General features: G+C 43.8%; 1 protein-coding gene across 1 annotated transcript in view; it reads right to left on the bottom strand.

The window, feature by feature from the left end:
* The window catches only part of RBPJL (recombination signal binding protein for immunoglobulin kappa J region like), an 82,452-nt gene that overhangs the window by 17,847 nt on the left and 37,813 nt on the right, over nucleotides 1-26,792 (bottom strand). The window contains exons 3-4 of the mRNA XM_061630595.1: nucleotides 7,627-7,752; nucleotides 812-882 (exon numbers count right to left, since the gene is read on the bottom strand). Of these exons, the coding sequence (XP_061486579.1) occupies nucleotides 812-882; nucleotides 7,627-7,752 (197 nt within the window). The remainder of the gene's footprint in view (nucleotides 1-811; nucleotides 883-7,626; nucleotides 7,753-26,792) is intronic.

The following is a 26,792-nucleotide window of genomic DNA, read 5'->3' as shown; positions in this document are numbered from 1 at the left end:
GGTAAAACGCTCCCTGTGGTCTAGACACATTTCCTGTAGTTGGCAGCCCAACTGCTCCAGGCTTTGTGGTGTTTTTACAGGCTTGGGTAGTGGACTTCTCTGTACCCAATGCAGTCAATAATCTGTCAAGTCTACTAGAAACAGAGGCCAAAGTAAACTTTGACCTAAGTAGACACACCTGTTGATTCCCCTTGGTGTCCTATGGTGAAGGGAGAAGCAGAGACACCCTTAGGCTAATAAAAGGAGGTATCAACAGAGATTCTGCATGGCTCCAGGTGAAAAGCATTGTTGCACGGAGTGAGAGCATAGTGATGGCTGAGCTGGGACAAGGTGGCATAGAGCATATAGTGCTTTTGAACATTCAAAGCACGCTAGATGCATTATCGTGGCCTGGGGAGAGGAGGGGGAAATCTCATTGTGCTACCAGTAATCCTTGCACTGACGAGATCTTGATTCCAACTCTATGGTTTCTTGCACTCTATTTCTATTTAAATTATAGTAATTATTTCTAAATTTGCATCTGAATATCTAAATTAACATATGAAACTTATGTAAATCTGTACCTTTCTTTTGACCTCATTTTTGGTGATGCAGAATCTTTTTTCAGGTAATGCATGAGTGGCTACCCAACTTGGCTAGCATTGCTCACCCCTAGAGTTAAGGCCTTGCTATAGCTTGTTCTGAAAAACTCCTAGACTCCGCTGCTGAAGGCTGAAATGTGTCCCTCACACCCCCTTATGGAGTGGACATAGTCAAGAACATGTGTCCTTCCTCAGTAATTCTATTGCTATGGCTTCTAACAGGGTGTTACCTTTAATTTCTTCCTCCTTTAATTTCCAGCCCAGTCCAGTGAGGTAAACGCAAGGTGGAGGACAGAAAAACCTGATAAGAAAAAACCACAAGTATTTTGTCTGTCAATGGTGCACATTGTTTAAGCTAAGAAAGCCTGTCTGAGAATTATTATTTTTCTGGAAAATTGTGATACAAAATATATTGTATAAGGTGCAATGAAGTCTTGTACGAGACAACACACAGGAGACAGGGGAACCAGGGATTCTGTTATACATACAACAATCTGCTTTGCACAGCTCATTTTGTGTGTGTGTATTAGGATGGGATCCATTGGCTGGTGCCAGTTCATAAGCATTCTGTTGACCTAACAGGCTGGCATTGATTCGAGTTTATTCTGTATCCACTAGCCGCTACTTTTACTGATCCATGCTTTTTTGACTTGGAAAAATATCAATATTACTATCATTTTTTAAAAAATATATCAATATTAATATAGATATTTTAAAAGGAAATAATATTTCCCTTTAAAATATTGATATTTTGAAGAAAATATTGATATTATGATTCTTGCAATCAATGTTTTAGAGGCAGATTTTTTTAAAAAATTCAAAAATAGCCGCAGAAATTCACTGCATTAAAATCTGATACTGAGGGACTGAGAATAAGTGGAATTAATGGAAAATTTGATACCAAATCTGAACTGGGTGGAATTCTAGCACATCCCATGTGTGTGTGTATGTGTATTTCTTAATGCAAAGATGGCATTCCTAAGAATGTCGTACAAGGACGTGTATTCCCATTACAGTTCTCTGGATCACTGTCTGATTTAAAATTTAAAAATTATTAAATTATTATCACTATTATCAAATTATCAATAATGCACAGCTAGGGATGGGGGAGAAAATTGATTCGGTTCACATTTAAAGGTGAATGTATCAAATCCGCACTTTTCAAAACAGTATGAGAACCGAAACAACCATCCATCAAAATTTGCACCTATCTGAATTTTGCAATGCAGTTCTCCATCCAAAGAATGTTTACAAAAATGCATGTATTAGGGGAAAGTGTGCATAAAAATTAATATACTAGTGAAAGCAAGATGAGTCAAAATTGCATACAAAAAATTGTTTATTAGGAGGAATTCACACTAAATTACTGGTGAATTTCCATGGGGATTCAAAAAAGACAATCACAAATTGCTGCAGAAATGTGGAGAACTCAATTTAAGATTAGAAAAAATGAGTAATTGAGAGAACCAACACTGAAATAAATAAGTTTTTAGAAGGTATCTAAAAAGGCGCAATGCTGGTGCCTGCATAGTGTTAACAGGCAGGACTTTCAAAGCAAAGGCGCTGGCACACTGAAAGATAGGTCCTAACAAGATGTGGAACTAACATTACATGGCACTTGTAAAGGTGCAAGTTCTGCAGATCAAAGTGGTTGAATAGGCATGTACAGGGCAAGGCAACCCTTCAAGTAAGATGCTCTCAAGCTATTAAGCATTTTATATATTAATAGTAAAACCTTGGTAAGAGCCAGTGTGGTGTAGTGGTTAAGGAGTTGGACTACGACCTGGGAGACCAGGGTTCGAATCCCCACACAGCCATGAAGCTCACTCAGTGACCTTGGGCCAGTCACTGCCTCTCAGCCTCAGAGGAAGGCAATGGTAAACCACCTCTGAATACTGCTTAGCATGAAAACCCTATTCATAGGGTCGCCATAAGTCGGAATCGACTTGAAGGCAGCCCATTTTCAGTAAAACCTTGAACTTGGCCCAGTAACAAATGGGCAGCCAGCGCAAATCTTTGAGCAGAGGTGTAATATGTTCATAAGATCTCATCTCTGTAAGCAATAATACTGCCACATTGTGCATTAGCTGAAGTTTCAGGATTGACTGAAAGGGAAGCTGCACACAGAGTGTTGAAGTTACCTGTGCCTAGACTCACTGACAGGGGCAGAGAATGCAGTGGTGAGGGTCGACTCGGCAAGCATGGCCTTGTTCTCCTACTCATGACTGGAATCATGTCATAATGTATAGGGTTTGATTCTCATCATAATCCCAAAGATATTGTTAAGTGCACCCCAATTCTCTGAGCGGTGATAACTCCACAGGCACAGTGTACCCCGGGTCTGTTTAAATGGGGTCATTGGAAGCTTCTGGCATTTTTGTGATGTAAGTTATTTATTTGCATATATACAGGCTGAGCATAAGTGGAGATACAGCTTATGGCTCCAAAGGTGCCACTTTGTTTTTCTCTTACACACACACACCACCTTGATGACATCAACTCCAATTATTATTATTTTTTGTTGGGGGGAAGAGAAAGATATGCCTTCTTTACTCACCTTCCACAAGTATCTCTAGTTATTTAGTTTCTGTGACAAGCCATTGCTGTAAGCTTACACAACAAAGGAGTTATTTAACAGCCTGGTTAGAAGTACAAAAGAAACTGGTTTGACCATTCACAGGGCTGGGATGTATCCCTAGAGGATATCCAGCTGAACCCCAATTCCATAACAATATTGATAGGATGTGACTATCAATATAATCCCTTATACGTCACCTGAGTTCCTTACAGGGATACAAATGTGACAAAAAATGAACAGATACAAAATGTTTTAAAGCCATTGGTTGGATAATTTTCCACCCCAGAATCAAAGATGACATAACAGAGCCATTGTTGCTTATCCTGTGCACATTAATTTTCTCCTCCCTTTCCACTGTCATCTTGACAGGTTTGTTAGGTTTCTGTGGCACTTCAAAAATCTGCAAGCCTGTTTGATCACATAGAATCTTGAGACAGGAAAAATGAGGCTGGAGACAGTCCGTTAAGCAATATTGTTTAAATTAATTAGGCTTATTAGTTAGATGACAAAAAAGAGCCAGCCACATGCAATTAAAAGATATAATTTATGAGAAATATATGCAGTTAAAAAGTTAGGCTACAATAATCCATCCTCTGACTATTAGAGATTATGGGTTGTATTCAGCTTAGTCCTGCTCAGAGGTGACCCACTGAAATTAATGAAATTAGTAATATCTATTAACTTCAGTGGGTCTTCTCTGAGTAGGGCTAGTATTGAACACCACCCTATTTGTTTCCCCTCTATCCGTTTTTGTGTCAGAAAACAATAGTTTTTATTTTGAAATATGTTTTGTGTTTCTCATGATGTGTATGTGGTTGCTGTTTGAGTCCCATTGCTGCCTCTGGTCAAAAGGTTTTGTAGGCTTTTTTGAAACAGCACAAAGCTCTGTAAGCTGTTTGTAAGAAGTGACCATGGGATGACTGCACACCATGTATGACAATCCCTCTTTCAAACTGCCCTTAACTCCTTAAAAAACCTCAATCCATTCTCTGCAGGCAATGAGAGCTTTATCTGACTACTTTCAACTCTCTTAAAGGCTATTGTCTGTCTTCGACTTTTATTTCATTCATTTTCACAACAGCCTTGTGAGGTAGGTTATTATTTTTTTCCATTTGGAAGACAGAAGACTGATGCTAAAGGAGCAACTTGCTCAAGGCCAATGGGTTGAAGGCCAACACTCCCCACTGGATGTATCTTTCAGCTGGTTAGTCACCATGTATTAAGAACATAAGAAGGGCCCTGCTGGATCAAGGGCTCAAGCCACTGGCCCATCTAGTCCAGCATCCTGTTCTTATAGTGGCCAACCAGATGCCTATGGGAAGCCTGGAAGCCCAAATGCAACATCACTCTCCCCACTTGTGATTCCCAGCAACTGGCATCTAGATGTTTGGTGTGGAAATTTGTATCAGTTTCTCCTATTGGAAGCATATCCCTAAATACATCCATTGGGGAATGTATGGGGAGGGAGGAGAACAGACATTTCACCATCAACAGTGACATAAGCAGGGGAATGAACACCAATGGACGTTGCCAAGGGAACTTCTTGCTTCTTCGCTGATTCTTCCTCCAATCCCAAATCCAATTCTTTTCAATAGTGCTGAGTGGGAACAGTTATCTCTTGCTGTGATTTGAGCACCAGACCTTGGCATGAAGCAGCCACATCTATCACAGGCTCAGTAACCGTAACACGCCACCCTGGTCTTGCCATGGAAGGTGGTGGAGCTTATATTGAGGGGAAAACTCTCTCTTTTTAATTTCTGCTTGAGTAGAGGAAGAACTTGTCCCTGTGACTTTCTCAGCCTGGAGTGTGGAAGTTTCAACAGGGTGAGAACAGAGCTGACATTCACGGCCAGATCCTTACACCAACACAAATAAACTGAGGTCCAAAGGTTTGGAAACATGTTTTCCTGTGTTTTATTTGGGGTTTCCGCTGTCTTTAAACTCATGTGAATGGGTGGGATTTATGCCGCATTGGTACTATGTAAAATGTTGGCTATAAAAGACATCAAAAAGGGGGGATTTTATACTCCCACAGCATAATAGTATTTTTGAGGATGTTACTTACAAAACAGGGACCAGGCCCAAATTGACTCATTTAGCTACAAGTTTAGAGACAGTTCTTAACTGATTTCCTCTTCCCTGCCAAAACCACACATGCAACCCCCCACAATTTTCTTTTCCAAGTTTTATTACAATTAGGTTTAAGAACATAAGAAGATCTGTGCTCTTATCTTATAATGTACTTTTCTGGGTCATTATTTTACATCTTGGCCATAAGAATGTAAGAGCATACTTGCTGAATCAGACCAAAACCCCATCTACCTTAGCATTCTGTTTTCACAGTGACCAACATAATGCCTATGGGAAGCCCACAAGCATGACATGGGTGCAATAGCACTCTCTTACTCATGCTCCCTGACAACTGGGATTCAGAGCCTTTCATACTGGCAGCAATATATGGCCACCATGGCCACCAATAGGCTTATTTCTCAAATTCCCTTTTAAAGCTATTAAAATTGTCATCAGTACATCTTGTGGTAGCAAATTCCATAGTTTAACTCTGTGGTGTGTGAAGAAGTAATCAGAGATTGTACCGTTTTGTCAAAATAGATGGCAATGTGAAACTGACCAAAGGTTTTGCTTGCAAAGAGACAGCAGTGTATGACTGGTCCTATTATGACCACTTAAGGTGCTGCCTTGATCTAAGGCCCTTTTCAATTCCTACTGGAGCTTCGGGGGGGGGAGGTAACAGCTCAATCAGTGGAATTTCAGACTACCATTGGCCTTTTCTCTACCATGTTATTTCTTCATCCAAAGCATGATGAAATTTGGAAGAGAGAATTGATATTTATTTATTAGATTTATATCCCGCCCTTCCTCCCAGTAGGATGGTCAATATCTTTAGCATGGCAAGGGGAGGGAATGGACTTGCATCAGACAACCTGTTTAGACCACAAAGTCACCCTCCCAGACACACCAAAGAACTTGCCCATGGAGAGTCTGCCCCCCTCCCAAAATAAAAATGTGGAGGCTGCTTCTCATGCAGGTAATAAATGGGGAACTGGAGATCAGCTGGAGACCTCTGCTCACGACAGAAGCCCCTGGAGTGATCACTCATTTCTTGAAAGGAGTAGTAACTGTTCAATGAGAAATGGCATCTCACATGTTGTTTTTGGACTGGCCAATACAGGTCTCCTGACAATTTGTTCAGGGACAACAGCAGTGGCTGGTCCAAAAGTGGCATGAAAGTGTTATTTCCATCACGAAATCAGAAACCACCTTAGACAGATCTGTGCTAATGCAGAGCAAACTTCTCATCTGCTGAAGGATGAGACACCTGCCAGCCAGGCGAGAAGCAGCTTGCTAAATTCTCACTCCAGTGAGAGGTAGGGATGGACAAATCTATCAGTTTTGGTTTCTCGTTTCTCCACTCTTCAGTTCTCCGTTCGCAAACTTAAAAAAAAAAAAAGGCATCAGCATTTTTGTGTGCCATTTCCCCTGATATATACATTTGTGCAAGCAATTTTCCCTAATAAAATGCATTTTGTATGCTATTTTCACAAAGATATACAGTTTTATGTACACTTTCCCCTAGTATACATTTTTGTACACATTATTTGGTTGGAAGACAGCACTGCAAAATTTGGAGGAGGACAAGTGGGAGGTGTGAATTAGGGAGTTTCACATTAAAATTCAAACTGAAGCAAATTTCTCTCCCATCCTAGTGGGAGGCAAGGGTGTCGTCCAGGGACGCGGAGGGTCATGGACCTGTTACTTGAGTGCAGGGTCCCAGGGAGCTTGTTCTTTCATGCTGATTGGAGCAAATCAGAATGAAAGGAGGTGAGCCAGCCACTCAGGAGACTCTTCTCAATAGCTAATACACAGCCTCTCATGCTGATTGGCTTGCGAGATGACAGGGAGAGCAAGGGAGATAAGGGAAAGTGGAAAAGGGGGTGTGGCTGTGAGGGGGTGGGTGTGACTATCATGAAGGGATCCTGCACTTCTGAATTTGCCAGTACACTACTGGTGGAAGGTGCTACTTCTTATCCAGCTGCCAGGCACCAGTCAGAAATCAGGGGTCACACTGATCCTTCAGGGTTACTTCTCCTTTCACAGCTGAATAGGTAGCCACCAGCCGAATAAAAAGCATGACTCATACATACATTGATTTTGGACATGAGGTAGCACCATTTTTGAAACCAGTGTTCCAAGATTCAAGGATCTCTGTATTAGGCCTGAGACTTTTCCCTCTCTTGCACGCTAAAATATGCAAGAATTCAAATTTGGTCAGCACAGCATGATACGTCAAGCAAGAGCAGGAAGAATGTGCCACAACATGTATGTGTGCCTATTCTTGCACTGAATAAAAAGCATGGGCAACTCTGGCTCTATGTGCTTCCTAGACAAGATGGTGACTGGGAAAGTGAAAAATCTGATTTCAACAGGAAGTTCAAGATGATGTCCTACCTTTTCTCATTGCCATATGATTTCTGAGCAACTTTTGCATGAACTATCAGCACAGTCTGGTTAGATGGAAGCTCAAGATATCTGCGCACTCCATCTCGGAGAGTGTCAGTTTGATCTGCATTGGATCTAAATGAGAGGCGGAAGAGAAGAACCACAGATATAAGTAAAAGGAACTCAGGTGTGCATATGTACCATTCTGAAAGCCAGAGCACATGATCACCAGTCTCATGCACCATATTGATTGCTGGATTCCCCCACCGGCCCGCTGACATGGTACAGTTTGTTTTATTTTATTCTGTTTAAGACATTGATATACCACTTAATCGTTTGCATTTCTAAGTGGCGAACATAAAAACAAAACAAACATAAAATAAACAATAGAACAATAAAATCATCATAAAACCAAACATTACCTTAAAATGCCTGCTGGAACAAGAAGGTTTTAGCCGTGTGCCTGAAGTTCAACAAGGAGGGTGTCTGGCTAATCTCAGTTGGGAGGGAGGTCCACAGGTTTAGGCCCATTACACTGACAGCATGGCTTCTAATTGTTATGAGCCATTCATCTGAGCCATGGGGGTCCAGGACCACTACAAGAGACTCCCTCAAAGACCTCAGTGATTGGTCCAGGATATTAGGAATCGGGTGGTCCTTCAGATATCCTGGACCCAAGTTGTTAAGGGCCTTGAAAATGAATACAAGAACCTTGAACCTGGCCCAATAACATGGGCCAGCTAGTGCAAGTTTTTAAGCACTGGAGTTATGTGCTAGCAGTAGTCTGTCCCCATCAGCAGTCTAGCCACAGCATTTTGCACCAGCTGAAGCTTCTGGATCAGGTGCAAGCATAGCCCCACATAGAGCACATTGCAGTAATCAAGCTCAGGGGAGTAGTGGTCCAGGGTGTAGTGGGATCTTAGACCTCTTACTTTTTTGGGAGCAGGGTCCCAGCCAGGTTCCTGTCTCCAGCATCTTACGAGCCAATCAGCATGAAAGGGGGATGTATTAGCCACTGAGAAGAATCTTCTAACATGGTTCCTTGTCCTTTCCTGCTGATTGAAGTCAATCAAAGTGAAAGGAGGTAAGTCAGCCACTGAGGAGACTGTTCTCAGTAGCTAACACTCTCCCCTTTCGGGCTGATTGGCTCCAAGGGATGTCTGTGGTTGTGGGAGAAGGTGCATGTGGGAAGGACTGAAGAGTGTGAAGATGACAACAGAGAGAAGGCAAGTGAGTGAGGAGGCATGTGAGTGAGGGGAAGTGGCATGACTACCATGAAGGGATCCTGCACTTCTGAATTTGTCACTACACTACTCATCACACCTTGAGGTTACCATTGCATCACTGCAGCCAGGCTATCCCTGTACAAAAATGGCTGTACCTGGTGGACCAGCTGTAGCTGGTAAAAGGCATTCCTAGTAACAGAAGCTGCCTGAGCCTCAAGTGACAAAACTGGATCCAGGAGTACCTGGAGCTGGATCCTTCAAACTGTTCAGCAACATATCATATGATCATGGACAGCTGCTGATCATATATGATTTGGCACCCATGGTAAGCTGAAATAACCAGGAAGGCATCTTTTCAAGTTCCAAATATTGTATTTTATGTATTTTAATTATTTTAATGTTTTTGTGGTTTTACTGTTTACAGTTTTATTCTGTACATGTTTGATTTTATTTTTGTAAGCCGCCCTGAGTGCCCTATTATAGGGTAGAAGGGCGGGATAGAAATATTTTAAATAAATGAATATTCAAAAAGAAATGCATGAATTGATCACTGTACCAATTATAGGTAGGACAATGAGCAATGGGCTAAAAAAATGAAACAAGAGTGCTTCCTTGCACATGTGGACTTTTGATCATGGTGTTGTTCTCATGCTACCCCTTTTCCTGATAGAGACCCCTGTGTTTTTAATCCTAGCCATAATTGAGAAATTCAACCAGTGAAGATTTTCTCAGTACAGATATGCCATTGTGGAGAAATTAGCAACTGCTGGATTTCCTATTGTCATGCAGGAAAAAAATAAATAATTTAAGAGCTGGCACCCCTAGCATTAAAAGTAACAAATGTATTTTATAACAACATTTCCTTTCAGAGAAACAATCTTGAATATATTTTCTGAAAGATATTTACATGTTCTTGCAACATCATCATCAACATCATCATTACTAGAAACCATTATGTGTTAAGAAAAACAACTTAAGAATAAGAAGGAAGAATACTCAGGAATAGATGCTGGCAGTTTGCTATAGCCACATAGCAATTGCTAAAAACCCACCCATATTGGTTTGCCTTAAAAACTGAGAATTACTTTCTCAGCAGAAATAAATGAGTGAAGAGTACCATTAGCTTCAACACTATATTTGCAGTAGAGAGGCCAAGGGAAGGGCTGGAGCTTAGTGGCAGAGCATCTGTTTTGCATGCAGAGGGTTCCAGTTTCAGTCCCTAGCATCTTCAGGTACGGCTGGGAATATCTTCTGTCTGGGGAGAACTGCTACTGTACTAGTAGTTGATATGGACAATAATGAGCTAGATGGACCAATGGCCAGACTTAAAAGCTACCTTCCAATGTTCCAGGTTTGGAGAGGGCTCCTGCACCTTTAATAGTTGTGTAGACAAGAGAATTTCAGCATGTGTAGCTTGAATGTCCTCTTTTGCAGCTAGTCACAATACTTTACAGACTTGCTCTAAGCGGGGGAGAGGCACATCCTGGTCTGCACCTCTGCCATTTTGCTGCAGCTTGGTATAAAGAAATCAATAGGTGAAGCTTTTCGCGGCATGGAAAATAACATTTATCGTCTGCCAATGGTTGCAGATGAAGCTGCTGTTCAAGGCAGAGGAGCAGGGATTGACAAGCATTTGGCAATCCTAACTTGTTCCATCAAAGGCTGAGGATCTTAAAGTCCAAGGAACTAGCTTTCTGATTTGTTTTAAAAGGTTCCCATTTTTCTGCTAAAGGCTTTTGTGGGGACAGCTCAATGGTAGGGCACATGCTCTGCATGCAATAAGTCCCAGATTCAATCCCTGTTGTCTCCAGCCATGGCTGGGAAAGAATCCTGTCTGAAACCCTGGGGAGCTGCTGGCAGTCAGTGTACACAGTACCGAGCTAGATGGACATGGTTTGACTTGGCAAAAGGCACCTTATGCTCCCATTTCTAATTCCTTAAGATAGAAATTCAGCAGATGCAGCTTTTCTCAGCATGGAGATGCAGTGAAAAGGAAAGCTGCACCTGTATTTCTGCCTTACCATTCAGGGCTGTTATAAGGATTAGTGTGACAAATGAATGTGAAGTGCTTTGAAGACTGAAAGCACAATATAGATTCTTATAACTGAAAGGGAGTTGGGCCATGAACAGCACAGGAGCCCCGTCATCCTGGGTAAGTTGGAGGGAACACACCAGAAGGGGAGGAACCGTAGCTCAGTGGTAGAGCACCTGCTTTGCATGCAGAAGGTCCCAACTTCAATCCCTGTGGCATCTCCAGTTAAAAGGATCAGGAACAGGTGATAGAGAGTACCTCCTCTGCCCAAGGCCTTTGAGATTTGCTGCCAGTCAGAGTGGACAATACTGAGTTAAATAATAATAATAATAATTTAGATGTATTAGTCACTTGAAAACCAAAGGTCTCCAAGCAACAATGTTAAAAACAAAAACAAATATATCATGTGATTAAAAACAAAACAATAAAACAACAACACTGCCAGACTGCCACAGGAAGCTTTGGCAGAATACTGAATAAATAATAATAGACAACATAATCTTGGTCTATCAAATGCCTGGGTGGTAGGGTTGCCAGGTCAGAATCATCCAAAAACCTGAGAAAACGGGGCGGGCCCTAGTGATGTCATGGGGCGGGCCCTAGTGATGTCATGGGGTGGGCCCTAGTGACATCATGAAGCATGATACATTGTATCAACCACACTTGTGTGCAGCATACCATTCAAAAAAAAATTTCTGATTGGAAATTAAAATAGAAATCTTACCTAAAAGAGGTCCAGCTGAAGTGACAAGGTCATTCCTTCTCACCATCTTAGGGGGTATGGATGGAAAATGGAAATGGAATGCCTTCAAGTTGATCCCGACTTATGGTGACCCTATGAATAGGGTTTTATTATTTATTTATTTTATTTATTGGATTTCTAGACCACTCGACTAGCAAAAGCTAGTCATGGTAAGAGGTATTCAGAGGTGGTTTACCATTGCCTTCCTCTGACTTTGGACACATAAACTTTGGACACATAATGAGAAGACATGATTCATTAGAAAAGACAATAATACTGGGAAAAACAGAAGGGAGTAGAAAAAGAGGAAGACCAAACAAGAGATGGATTGATTCCATAAAGGAAGCCACAGACCTGAACTTACAAGATCTGAACAGGGTGGTCCATGACAGATGCTATTGGAGGTCACTGATTCAGAGGGTCGCCATAACTCGAAATCGACTTGAAGGCATATAACAACAACAACGAAGTGGCAGCACCTACGCTTTGGAACCTTTTCTTTTTTTAAAATGTTTTTAAAGATGTTTTGCTTTAATTTAAAGTCTGTTTTTATTATTTTAAAGTGTTTTTAGTGCTTTTGTTTGCCACCCTGGGCTCCTACTGGGAGGAAGGGCGGGATATAAATCAAATAATAATAATAATAAAAAAAACTTCATTCACCCAGCCCAAAATTCAGAACCGTGCCACTTTAAGCTGTTTTGCAACTGTTTATACTTGTTTTATGAGTATTCAAATTAATACACACCAGAAGCCGCAGCAACAGTCTGAGAAATAGTGATATATTTCCCCCACCCAGCCTTCTCAGTGCCAAACCACAGCATTCCCCACCAGCTGCAGTTTTCAATGGGTGCCTCATGTAGACTGCATTGCAGTAGTCTACACAGGAGGTTATCAGAGCATGGATCACTGAGGCCAGGCTATCCCACAGTAAAGTCACAATGTATGGCACAGGGGCTTCTTGATTCAGAGTTCAGTTGGTCAGCCACTGAGTTATGCTAGCTTTGAAAAGTAAATAAACAAAATTTGCTTCTTGTGTTAGGAGCCCAAATCCCCACCCTCCACAATGGAAGGGCCGATATTAAAAAAAATAAATCTCATGGCACCATTCAAAAGATAATTCTTGCCTTCATCTATCCCACTGATCCTGCTACCTAAAGCAGGTCACTTCACACACACACACACACACACACACACACACACACACACACACACACACACACACACACACACACATACTGTCGGAAGGCAGAGCTGGGGTCCCAATCCCGGGGAGCTGGATCCCGGAGAGTTGGGAGAAGAGTATTCGGATGGATGGCAGAGGGAAGGGGGAGGAACTTCCCCCCTTTGGAGCGAAGATGAAACGGAGGAACTGCCAGTGATAAGGTCGCTTAGCAACGGGGAGCCTGAGCCCTCCCTGGACATTCTCACGCCTCCCCCTCTTTCAGGCTCAGAGCAAGAGGGGAAAGAGGGAGGGCTGCTCACAGCCGAAAAGCAGGGAGGCAGTTTACCATCAGCCCCTCCCCTATCCCCCATCCTGGAATCGGAAACTTCAGAAGAGGAGGGGGTGATGCTTCCCCCCTCACCGCGCACACGCAGACAGCTGAAAAGACAGGAGAGAAGGGGGGGAAGGCAGGCAGTACCTGAGGGGCAGTTAAGGAGGAGCGAAAGATTGCGCGCCCGTTTGGCCCCTTCTTAAAGAACAGGCGGGAAGAAGTCCCTTGCTCTGTCAACTTTCTCCCAATGCCGCAGGACCTGTATCCCTGTATTGCTTCATGAGAAAACGCAGTCTTTGTTTGGACATTACCCTAATAAAACACGAATTAACTACAGCCGTTGGTCTGGTTCCTGAGTCACATCCTGGGCCTGACAGCTTGACAGAGCCACCTAAATCACCCTCAACGCTCTCTTCACTTGACTGGGACAAGATGTCAAAGGGAGCAGCGGGGGGGACGAACCCCACTTCTGAGACGGAAGAAGTGGAACTCTTGAGGACTAATGTAGCTGATTTGCAGACGGATGTTCAAGCCCTGCTAGCAGCAGTCAAGGCGCTGAAGATGGATAATCAAACCTTGAAGGCCACGATAGACCAGATGCGAACAGCCCCTCCAGCTGCCGTAGTAAAGGTTCCCATTGGATTGCCCCCAAAATACGCAGGACAAAGTGATCAGTTGGCAACCTTCGTGGCTCGATGTGAGTTATATCTGGATGTCAGGCACACGGAATTTCCAGACGATGGGGCTAAAGTAGCTTTCGTGATTAGCCTCCTGGAGGGAGAAGCTGCAAAATGGGTGACTCCGTATCTCGTGAGAAAGGATACTGTCTTAGGAAGGTACAGAGGATTTATACAGGAGATGACCGAGATGTTTCAAGACCCGCAAAGGGCTGAAACAGTAGCGCGGCAACTAGGCGCTCTGAAGCAAGCTAAAGGGACTGTTTCCGAGTACACTAACACTTTTAAAATTCTGTCCCAGGAAACTGGTTACAATGACGCCGCCCTGATGTTTATGTACCGGAGTGGATTAAATGCTGAAATCCTGGATGAGTTGGCCAGGACCTCCCCCCCCCCGCTGACCTACCAGGGCTCATCCGGCTATGCCTACAGATAGATCACCAGATGGAAGGAAGGCGCCTGGAAAGGAAGCAGGAGGTCCCGAGATACTCAGCCTCGGCATCCCGCAACAAGACCCTTCCCAATGCAGGGATGGCAGGTAATGCAACTGAGGGACAGGGAGGGGCTAGGCCAAGACTGTCGGAAGAAGAAAAGGAAAGACGACGCCGGGAACGTTTATGCTTTTATTGTTCAAAGCCGGGCCATGTGGCCAGAGACTGTGGACTGAAAGGGGGGAAAGCCGAGCTGGCGGGAAACTAGAACACCCAGTCCACGTGCAGGCTGGTGGACTGGGGGCAGCATTGTATAAAGGCCCCCCAACGATCCAACCTCCCTCAAAGGGGGTGTTGGTCTTGCCTATTCGGATTACAACTTCCAGAGGAGTGGTGTTTAATTCCACTGCCTTAATTGACAGTGGAGCCTCCACAAATTTTATTGATGCAAAGTTAGTCAAGCATCATGGAATTTCCCGGTGGAAACTGGACGCTCCCCTAGCTGTGGAGACTATCGATGGGAGACCCCTGAAGTCAGGAGGGGTGACACAAGCCACGGAGGAAGTGAAACTTCAAATCCCTGGGCACGAAGAGTTCATTTCGCTATACGTGTCAGATCTCTCGAACTTTGAGGTGATTCTGGGAATGCCCTGGCTAGCAAAGCATGAACCCAAAATAAGTTGGAAGGAGGCGGTGGTGTGGTTCACCTCACAGTATTGCCAGGAGAACTGTCAACCTGAAGGAATCAAGAACACCTTAGCGGGGGCAGTGCAAGAGATCGAGCAAGTGACCCTGCCGCCAAAGTATGAAGAATTCAAAGATATGTTTGATGAAAAAGAGGCAGAGACTTTACCCCCCCACCGCCCTTACGACTGTGCGATTGACCTAGTGCCAGGAGCCAGCATCCCATCAGGGAGAATCTACTCTCGCACAGAGAATGAGAGGGAGGCCCTGAAGGAATTCCTGGATAAAAACCTGAGGCGAGGATTCATACGCCCCTCACAATCCCCTGCTGGAGCGCCACTGTTGTTTGTGAAAAAGAAGGGGGGGGAACTCAGACCCTGTAATGACTATCGCGCATTGAACCAGATCACCATCCCCAACAGCTACCCGCTGCCCCTGATCTCAGAGTTGCTGGACCGACTGTGCTCTGCAAAAATCTTCACGAAGTTGGATTTGAGAGGAGCGTACAATCTGATCAGAATGAAGGAGGGAGATGAATGGAAAACAGGATTCTTGACCGCTTACGGACAGTATGAATCCCTGGTCATGCCGTTCGGGCTTTGTGGAAGTCCAGGAATTTTTCAAAAATTCATGGACGTGTTTAGAGACTTGTTGGACACGTATGTAATCTGTTACTTAGATGATATCCTGGTGTTCTCAAAGAACCAGGAAGACCACGACCAGCATGTGAAGACGGTGTTGAAGAGACTGAGAGAAAATCACCTGTATGCTAAATTAGAGAAATGTGGATTTGACCTCAAGTCTCTAGACTTCCTTGGATATCGAATCTCAGCGGAAGGCGTGGAGATGGACCCAGGGAAAGTAAGCTGCATATTGGACTGGGGCCAACCTGTCACCAAAAAGGATGTACAACGGTTTTTGGGGTTTGCCAATTATTACAGAAAGTTCATTCCAGGGTTTTCCAAATTAACAGCTCCTCTGACTGACTGTTTAAGGGGGAAGAAGAAGTTTCAATGGACAGAGAACGCCACCGAGGCCTTTGAGGAGCTGAAGAGAAGGTTTGCTACTGAGCCCATTCTGCGCTTTGCTGATCCGAACCGCCCTTTTGTAGTGGAAGCAGATGCTTCAGATTTTGCCATCGGGGGGGTCCTGCTACAATTAGACCAAGAAGGGAAGGAGCTGCACCCCTGTGCGTACTTCTCTCGGAAGTTAAAGCCTGCAGAGAAGAACTACACAGTTTGGGAGAAGGAGCTGCTGGCCATCAAGGACTCTTTTGAAAACTGGAGACAATACCTAGAGGGGACCTCTCATCGAATCGAAGTGTGCTCCGACCACAAGAATCTTGAAAGCCTCCAAACAGCCAGAAAGCTGAACCAGAGACAGATAAGATGGTCCCAGTTCTTCACTAGGTTTAACTTCCAGATTACTTACCATGCCCAAGCCAAAAACCAGAGAGCGGATGCCTTATCCAGACAGCCACAATACAAAGAAAGTGAATCCGAGGACCAGCCTCAGTACGTAATCCCGCCAGAGAAATTAACGTTGGGAGTATGCCAGCCTTCATGGGAAGAGGAACTCAAAAAGGCACAACAAGAAGATGCAGACATGCTAAAATATCAGCAGGAGACGGGACAAGGTCAAGACTCAGAAGTAACCTTTCACTGGAGAAATGGACTGTTATGGTTCAAAACCGCCAGATATGTGCCAGAAGGGGAATTAAGGCTCAGAATCCTACGCCAGTGTCATGATTCCATCACAGCGGGACACTTTGGGATTTACAAGACCATTCAGAACGTGGCCAAGGACTTCTGGTGGCCTAAAATGCGTCGGGATATTGAGAGTTATGTAAAGTCCTGCTCTGTCTGTCTGCGGACAAAAACACAAACAGGGACACCAGCAGGACTGTTACAACCGTTGCCTGTCCCACACGAACCCTGGAAGGACCTCTCCATGGATTTTATAACTTATCTACCCAAGTCCCAAGGAATGACAGCCATCTTAGTAGTGGTGGATCTACTTACCAAAATGGCACACTTTCTTCCTTGTGCAGGGGCCTTAGAGGCTAAAGAAATGGCCAAGTTATTCATAAAAGAAGTCTACCGGCTGCATGGATTGCCAAACAGCGTAGTCTCAGACCGAGGAACTCAGTTCACAGCCAAATTTTGGAGAGCAATGTGGAAACAGTTGCAGACGGAATTAAAACTCTCCTCCGCCCATCACCCCCAGACAGATGGGCAGACGGAACGCTTGAACGCCGTTTTGGAAAGATATTTACGAAGTTATGTGTCCTATCAACAGACTGACTGGGTATCATATTTGCATTTTGCAGAGTTCGCCTACAACAATTCTCTGCACTCCAGCACTCAACAAACCCCGTTCTTCGCTAATTATGGATTCCATCCTAAAGTCTTTCCAAGCAGCTCAGAAGGAATGCTGGTACCGGCAGCTGAGAACTTCCTTAAGGAATTGCAAGCGGCGCAACAGACACTGAAACAGCAGTTAAACGAAGCCAAAACGGAGTACAAGCGAGTTGCTGACCTGCACAGGAAGGAGGGCCCCCCCCTTCAACCGGGAGACCAGGTATGGCTGTCCACCCGCTTCCTCCAGATGCCGGGCAAATGTAGAAAATTACAAGACAAGAGGGTGGGTCCTTTCGAAATAGAAACTCAAATCAATCCCGTGGCGTACCGACTGAAGCTGCCTGACACGTTTAAAATACATCCTGTGTTCCATCGATCCGTCTTAACGAAAGCCGCCCCTCCCAGTGAGTTACGGCCGGAGGAACCTCCCGGAGCTCCACTCCTGGTAAATGAGCAGCTTGAGTTTGAAGTTGAGGAGATCTTAGATTCCAGGATCAGACGCCACAAGCTGCAGTACTTGATTCACTGGAAAGGCTATGGGGTGGCTGACAGATCATGGAAAGATGCAGCTGATGTGCATGCTCCAGAATTGGTAAAACTTTTCCATCAACGTTTTCCCCACCGTCCCAAGCCAGACAAGGGGAGGGGGGCACAGCCTGGGAGGGGGGATGGTGTTGGAAGGCAGAGCTGGGGTCCCAATCCCGGGGAGCTGGATCCCGGAGAGTTGGGAGAAGAGTATTCGGATGGATGGCAGAGGGAAGGGGGAGGAACTTCCCCCCTTTGGAGCGAAGACGAAACAGAGGAACTGCCAGTGATAAGGTCGCTTAGCGACGGGGAGCCTGAGCCCTCCCTGGACATTCTCACACCTCCTCCTCTTTCAGGCTCAGAGCAAGAGGGGGAAGAGGGAGGGCTGCTCACAGCCAAAAAGCGGGGAGGCAGTTTACCATCAGCCCCTCCCCTATCCCCCATCCTGGAATCGGAAACTTCAGAAGAGGAGGGGGTGATGCTTCCCCCCTCACCGTGCACACGCAGACAGCTGAAAAGACAGGAGAGAAGGGGGGGAAGGCGGGCAGTACCTGAGGGGCAGTTAAGGAGGAGCGAAAGATTGCGCGCCCGTTTGGCCCCTTCTTAAAGAACAGGCGGGAAGAAGTCCCTTGCTCTGTCAACTTTCTCCCAATGCCGCAGGACCTGTATCCCTGTATTGATTCATGAGAAAACGCAGTCTTTGTTTGGACATTACCCTAATAAAACACGAATTAACTACAATCGTTGGTCTGGTTCCTGAGTCACATCCTGGGCCTGACACACACACACACACACACTTGCTGTTTCTGTCTTTTCCTAATGAGACGGGGGACAGGACGATTGAGCTTTTAAATCAGTGGGGAGGGCAGGCAGGGGAAGAGAATGGGGGTGAGGGGGACAGGGAGAGTGAGCAATATTATTATTATTTCAATTTGTATGTCACTTTCCCACACAAATGTGCCCAACGTGGCTCACAACATGACAGCAAAAAATGTAAATGATGTATCATTACATGAAAAGTCAAAAGGCTAATTTATTTCAAAGCATAATATAGCAATCCAAATAAACAATTCATTACAATAATAGGCACAACATTTTAAATTTATTATAAAATAAACTATCAACCATAAAAACATATTGTTAAAATATGTAATTTTATAGCAAATACCTTTACTCAGCATTCATATGCATAGTCCTTATCCTATACTCTTCAATTACTGTTCATTATTCTTTAGTTTTTATAGTTTTATAGAGATAGCTGCATTGAGAAGTTGTGACTTGGAAGCAAAAATGTGAAATGTTTGCCACCAGATTCTGCTATCTACAGTGCATTGATTTCATAGACAACAATTCAATGCAGGTATGCAATTTAGTCATTAGAGAAGTTAGCACATAGGCTTTGTTTACTCTAAGACATCAGACTCCGGTAAGAGAATGGCAGAGTCTTCTCTGTTCACCTAGAATTAAATCCCCTGTGCCAATACAAAGTTTATCTCAAATCTAAAAGTTTAAGACAATGAGTGTGGATTAATTATTTGCAAAAGGTGTGAATTTAGCTCCACGTTTAAAAAAACAAACAGTTTTTGTAATGAAATATCAAGCAACCCTGTTTCCCACTTGCAACCATCATATAAAGCAGGGATAGCCAATGTGCTGCCTTCCAGATACTGGTGCACTACAACTCCCATCAGCTTCAGCCATTATGGTCAAAGGACAGGGGTGACAAGAGCTGTAGTCCACCACCATCTGAAGGCATCAAGTTGGCTACCCCTGTTATAAGCACAAAAAGGCTTGCAAGATCAGACTTAAAGTAAGGGAAACACCGTGGGTCTGTGGCTTCAAGTGCTTCTTGTATCAAAATATATCCCCACTGGTATGTTCTGAAAAAAAATCATAGGAGAAGGGGGGAGAAACAGGCAATGTTTCTTAAAACATGTATGTTCCTTAAAACAAAGGATATCTGGCAAATGTACTTCTTGACACAGCAAGCCAGGGCACAAACAGAATAACAGGAGCCAGAGAGGGAGGTCTCAAAAGGATCAAGTGAAACATACTCAATGAACATAATAGGAAACAGACAAGTGGACAAGTCAGGAGGTGAGTTGGCAGGGAACCAAGGAAAGCCAGAGGCTCCAATGGAAAGGTTCACAGAGATTTTACTTTTAAACCAGTTAGGAGGGCAGGCGCGGGAGGGGGGAGAAAACGGGGGGAGAGAACGGGGGGCAGGGAGAGTGAGCGATTTTACTTTTAAACCAGTTAGGAGGGCAGGCGGGGGGAGAGAATGGGGGTGGGGGGGCAGGGAGAGTGAGCGATTTTACTGTTAAACCAGTTAGGAGGGCAGGCGGGGGGAGAGAATGGGGGTGGGGGGGCAGGGAGAGTGAGCGATTTTACTGTTAAACCAGTTAGGAGGGCAGGCGGGGGAGATAATGGGGGTGGGGAGGACAGGGAGAGTGAGCGATTTTACTTTTAAACCAGTTAGGAGGGCAGGCGGGGGGAGAGAAGGGGGTGGGGAGGACAGGGAGAGTGAGCGATTTTACTTTTAAATCAGTTAGGAGGGCAGGCAGGGGGAGAGAATGGGGTGGGGGGCAGGGAGAGTGAGCGATTTTACTTTTAAACCAGTTAGGAGGGCAGGCAGGGGGAGAGAATGGGGTGGGGGGGCAGGGAGAGTGAGCGATTTTACTTTTAAACCAGTTAGGAGGGCAGGCAGGGGGAGAGAATGGGGGTGGGGAGGACAGGGAGAGTGAGCGATTTTACTTTAAAACCAGTTAGGAGGGCAGGCGGGGGGAGAGAATGGGGGTAGGGGGCAGGGAGAGTGAGCGATTTTACTTTGCTTACTGTGTTATGCCGGCCCTTCCAGACAGGAAGGAAGGGGGGGGAGGGAGTGAGCAGCAAGCAGAGAAGGATGGCTGACTAGGAAAGGGCTGCCTGCCAGATCCTTCGGTGTATGCATGTGTGAATCACGCATGCGTGGCTGAGGGGGCCACTGGAAAACCGGATATCCACGTGTTTAAGGTGAGTATGGCCGGAGACCGGAGAGGGGCCTCTTTTGCCGAAGACTCCGGCTGAAAACCGGAGATCTGGCAACCCTACTGGGGGGAAAAAGGTGTTTTTACCTGGCACAAACAAGATGGCAATGAAGGCACCAGGTGGACCTAACTAGGGAGTGTATTCCACAGATGGGGAGTCCCATCGGAAAAAGCCCTCTCCCTTTGTCACCACCCTCCAAGCCTCCCCCAGAGGTAGGGTTACCAGAACTCCGGCTTTTGGCCGGAGACTCCAATTTCTGGAGGTCCTCTCCAGGTCTGCAGGTAACTCACCTTAATTTCCAGACTTTCAGCTTTCATTTTTTTAAAAAATTAAGTTTCTAGATGGTCTGGTTCCCGAGATATACAACAAAACATCAGTCGTCCATCCCCCACAACTTCTGTTAGTTCCCCTAAATTCAGCTCTAATCTCTGCCCTTTCAGGTTTTTAGCCAATAAGTGAAGTCAGGGTTGTGACTGACAATAGCAAGAGCTAACCTCATCTCAGGTTCTGAGAACAGTTTCCTTTTCCTGCTTTTCTCACATCAGGAATTCAGTAAATATATAGCTTTCAGCAGCATAAAGAGTATTTTCTCTGTACAGGATTGGGACTTGCTTCTGAGTAAACATGCACAGGATTGCACTACAACAGAAGATCACAGAAGGATCTTGGTAGGCATAAAGGTGTACATGTAAGATTTTTTTTAATTACTTGCAAAAATGATATATTATACTTTCTATTTTTCAAATAATTTTTGAACAGAAGTTTTAAAAACTGTACATGTTTCAGTGTTATACTTTTCAAATTAAGGAGTCAAACAAAGTTTAAATTTTACAGGACTGTGGAAGAGGGCACCTTGTCTTATTCATAACCTGTTTTGAAACCTCCCTAATATGAAATTTTTCTGGGAGAAAAACTTCAATGCTAATTCCACATACCTGGGAGCTAACCCCATTGAACTCAGTAGGACTTACTTTTGAGTAGATATGGTTAGGATTGTGCTGAAAATCAATGGGACTTTTGAGTGAACGTAGAAAAGAAGTGTGTTATAAATCTTTCTCTCCTCCTCCAATCCTTTTTTTTTTTGAAGCAGTTAGGCAGGGCTTATTTAGGTGTCACTGCTTTTATTTAGCAGGAAACTAATACTTATTTTTAATAAAAATGTTCTGCAATGGCCAATTGGTTTTGAAAATAAGCCATTATATGGGGTGTATGTATTTTTACATCTCCAGTGTGTGCGTATATGGAATATTTCCAACAACCTGTGAGGTAGCATTGGAAACCAAGGCAGATTACAACAAGAAATAAAGCCATTTAAAATCCAATAACTGTAAAACAAATATAAAACAGATGCAAAACAGCTTAAAGTGGCATGATTCTGAATTTTGGATTGGGTGAGTGAAGTTCCTTATCATTGAATTGTAGTCCTGTGCATGCTTCCCTGTCTGAGTAAGCCCCATTGAATACATTGGGACTTGCTTCTAAACATGCATAGGATTGCACTATAAATATCTTTGCAGGTTGTGTAAATAATAAACATCTTTAACATTCATTCTTATATAAATATTTATTCATAGCATGTCTTGCTTTGTATCTGATTTCACACTATGGTTGTAAATTATTACTTACAAATGATTATTTTATCTACATTTTAGTGTGCCCTTCTTCGTTGGGGAGGTCATGGTCCCCCTCTGTTCTTTTCACCCTGAGGGGTAGGTTAGGCTGAAAGATGCTGCGTAGCCCATGGTCACCAAGTAAACTTTATAGCTTATTTCCATTTTAAAATTTAATTAAAATGATTTATACGTGGGCAATGTTTATGAAGTAATGGAGATCCACATAATACATTTAAAGCACATCCATCTTGCATTTAAAGCACATGACTTCCCCCAAAGAATCCTGGGAAGTGAAGTTTTCCCTCACAGTTACAGTTCCCACCATCCTTAACAAACTACAGTTCCCATGATTCTGTAGTGGGATTCATGTGCTTCAAATGTGTGTTGAATGTGCTTTAAATGCATGGTGTGGATCTGCACTAGTATGCTGTGCATTCATTAGTGAATTGAAAAGAACAATTTTAAAAAATACATTTTTAAAAAGGGCTGTAGCTCAGTGGAAGGGCACATGCTTTGCATGCAAAGGTCCAAATTTCAATCTCTGGAAGAGACTATTGCCTGGAATCCTGGAGAGCCAATGCTAGCCCATGTTATCAGTACTGAGCTAAATGGTACCAAATGGCCTCAATACATAAGAGGAAAGAGACCCAAGGGCCACAGTGACTCCAAAATTTATTTATTAATTTTATTTACAACATTTATATACTGCTTTATTATAAAAACCTCAAAGTGGTTTATAGCAGGAATTAAAAAAATAGAATTATTGGCAAAAACAGTGAAAGACACGTATTTAAAAACATTCAAAATAATAAAACCAACAATGAGTTAAAAATAGATAAAAAATAATAGCTTCTACATGCCTGGGTAGGCTTGCCTAAACAACAATATTTTTAGAAGGTGCTAAAAAGAGTACAATGAAGGCACCTGCTAATGTCAATAGGCAGGGAGTTCCCAAGGGTAGGGGCTGCAACACTAAAGGATTGGTTTCTTACAAGAGCAGAACAAGTACTATGTGGCACCTGTAACATGGAAAGCACACCTTGAACTTGGCCTGGTAGCAAATAAGCAACCAGTACAGATTTCAGAGCAGAGGTATTATGTGCTGATAGGGTCTCACTCATGTCAGCAATTGTGCCATAGCATTCTACACTAATTGAAGCCCCTGGGTCAGGTTGTGCTGCATGGGAATTTCTGTGACCTTGGCTGACTGGCTGCAGGATTTTTTTAGTTTTGGGTTTTGGTTAGGAATCCTGACTGGCTGTGGGATGCTGAGTTTTCTGTCTTATTCATAGGAATCTTGTTGTGGTTGGTATGGTATTGCATTTAGGAAATCATCACTGTCTTCTTTTTCTATTTTCATTTGATTTATCTTTATCCTCACTCCCTTTCATCCATAGAGGCCACAACAGTGGTTCCATTCGGTCCGCTCAACCTTCTTAAACCCACTGATGATGCACTCTGTTGTTTGTTTCTTGCTCAATAGTGGTAAAAGAGAATTCACATACAGGGCAGCGTGGCTGCAATTGTTGTTGTTCCCAACCTGCTGCCTATGAAGGTAGACCAAATCATGTGTGCTTTCTCTCTGTCAGTTATATTCACTGGAATTGGGTTGGCTGATGAAGTGAGTTTATAGCAGCCCACAGGAGAGACAGAAAAGGGTAGAGAATCTTCTTACTCATTTCTCATACCTCTTCCTGAAGTAAAGGGTCAAATCTGTAAAGAAAGTTGGGTGTTAAAAGATAGGGCAGGGCATTCCAGGCAGTGGGTTGCCAACCCTGCTTGGATATGGATATCTTTGCAGAGGATCCTTAGTCAAGCTTTACCAGCAACACAATTTATTTATTTATTTTATTTATTGTACTTTTAGACCGCCCTATAGCAACAAGCTCTCAGGGCGGTGTACAACAGAATAAAACCACATTAAATACAGATGAGTGTGGGTACAATACAACTATAAAAACATTTTAAAAGCAAGGTTAAGACAAAGATAAAATAAAATTACAATTAAAATTAAAATTAAAGTGCCTGGGCAAAGAGGTAGGTCTTTACCTGGCGCCGAAAAGATAACAAAGAAGGCGCCAGGCGTATCTCGTCAGGGAGGGCATTCCATAATTTGGGGGCCACCACTGAGAAGGCCCTAGATCTAGTTATTGCTCTCCGGGCCTCCCTATGAGTTGGGACCCGGAGAAGGGCCTTCGACTTCGAGTGTAGCGAACGGGTAGGTACATAGCGGGAGAGGCGTTCCATCAGGTATTGCGGTCCGATGCCGTTAAGGGCTTTATAGGTAAGAACCAAACCATATCTACTGAGAAGTAAGTCCTATTGAGTTCTATGGTGCTTAGTTCCTTAGTAAGTGTGTTTAGAATTGCAGCCTTCGGGGGCATCCATCTTTACTCCTGAGTGCTCCCATCTAACATCTCCACAACACTAGGCTCCTTTCTTCCTACAATGGCCTTCTGGTGACTGGCCTGGCCTGAGGGCACTTAAACACTTTTTGCCAGAAGAGAGTTGGCTAGATTAAATGTTGCATACCCAGGCTCCATCTTTTAGATAAGATTTCTATGTTAATTTCCAATCAGAGAAATGTTTTTGTATGAATTATATGCACCAAGCAACTGTGGTTGATGCTTAATGACGTCACTTGGGCCTGCCCCATGACATCACTTGGACCCGCCCCATGACATCACTTGGGCATCCCCCCAAAATGTCAGGGTTTGGGATGCTTCTGATCCTGCAACCCTACAGAGGGGGGATCTGGAGAAAGGCCTCAAAATAAGATTTAACGGTATGGGTAGTTTCATATCGGCAGAGGCATTCCAGAAGATACTGGGCTCCTGAGCTGCAAATAGCTTTATAGGTCAAAACCAGCACTTTGAATTGGGCCTGGAAGCATACAGGGAGCCAGTACAACTGGAACAGGATTGGTATTGTATGCTATGTTCACCTTGAACCTGTCTACAATTGGGCAGCTGCTTTCTGCAGTAATTGAAGCTTCTGAACCATTTTCAAAGGCAGCCCCATGTAAAGCACATTACAATAATCCAATCATGAGGTTACCAGTGCATAAATTACTGTAGTGAGGTTATCCCTGTCCAAATAGGGTTGCAATTGGGTCACTAGCCTAAGCTAATGGAAGACACTCCACCATGCCACTAAGGTGACCTATGCCTCAAGCGACAGCAATGGATCCAGGAGAACCCTCAAACTATGAACCCGCTCCTTCAGAGGAAGTGTGACCCCATCTAGAGCAGGCCACACATGACTCAGCTGGTCAGAGGAATGACCCACCAACAGCATCTTTGTCTTGTCTGAACAAATAGTCGAGGGTTCTTTCTGTGGGCGTGTTTGATACATTAAAAAAAAGGCAGATTCAGCAACCAGCTATGATTAGGCCTAGGCTGTTGCTGGAGCCTGACCAGTCTACTAATAGCAAACTGCAATTTGGTTTGGAAAAACAAAAACTAGCCAGCCACACAGTCGGTGGTTGTGTGAACTTATCTGGAATGGATCAGATTTCCTACAGTATCAAAAGGTTTTGGGGGAAATGATTTCTTTGATTCAGTCCTTAGATTCCAGACATGGTTATGTAAACCTCCTGTTGCATGCTGAAAAACATATCTTGGCAAAAATGGAAGAAAAATAGCTAAATTGTACTTTAAAACATGAGAAGCCCTTTAAAATGGCTCATCTACCAAGGATGTGCTTTTGTAATGAAAAATAAACCTAATGGGAAAGAGCACTGTTCTTTGCAAGTTCCAACAATATTAAGCCAGTAAAGGCTGCAGTCAAATAACTGGCTGGTTAGCTTCTCTCATTGTTTCTTTTTTGCCCAGTTCCCTGTCTCCTCTACTCTTTCTCTCAGGTTCAAGTTCCCTTGTCCATTTTCTACCCTGCATCCTTTCTTAGCCATTGCTCTTCGGGGCTTCCTTCCCCTTAGCTTTCCTATCTCCTAGGAACTCTTTCCAGCCCTCTGATTTCCTCATAAACCACTCCGGTCCTTAAGACCTGTGTGAGGCTTTCTCCCAAGCAAAACTGATGATGTGGCTCGACTTTACAGAAACTGGACTGACAACTCCTTGAAGCTGAAATCTTTCAGATTGTGAACATCCCACTCTAAAACATCAATACGGACAATCCATGTCAGGAGCTGCAAAAGCCCAATACTATATAGACGATCTGTGCTTCTTCTGATGAAATGTCATGCACTTGTGCAACTTTGCTGCCTTCATCTAAGGATGGCATTTTAGCATTGGCTGCCGTGGTGTGATGGGTATATCTGAGGTAGCAGCTTTTTTTAAAACTCAGGATGAATCGTATTCCTCCTGATATATAGTAAATGGGACTCCTGGTGGTAAAAGAAAAAAC

Source organism: Rhineura floridana, chromosome 6 (assembly GCF_030035675.1).
Source record: "Rhineura floridana isolate rRhiFlo1 chromosome 6, rRhiFlo1.hap2, whole genome shotgun sequence".
Taxonomy (NCBI): Eukaryota; Metazoa; Chordata; class Lepidosauria; order Squamata; family Rhineuridae; genus Rhineura; species Rhineura floridana.
Note: the sequence above shows the minus strand (reverse complement) of the source record. Positions and strands in the feature narration are given on the sequence as shown.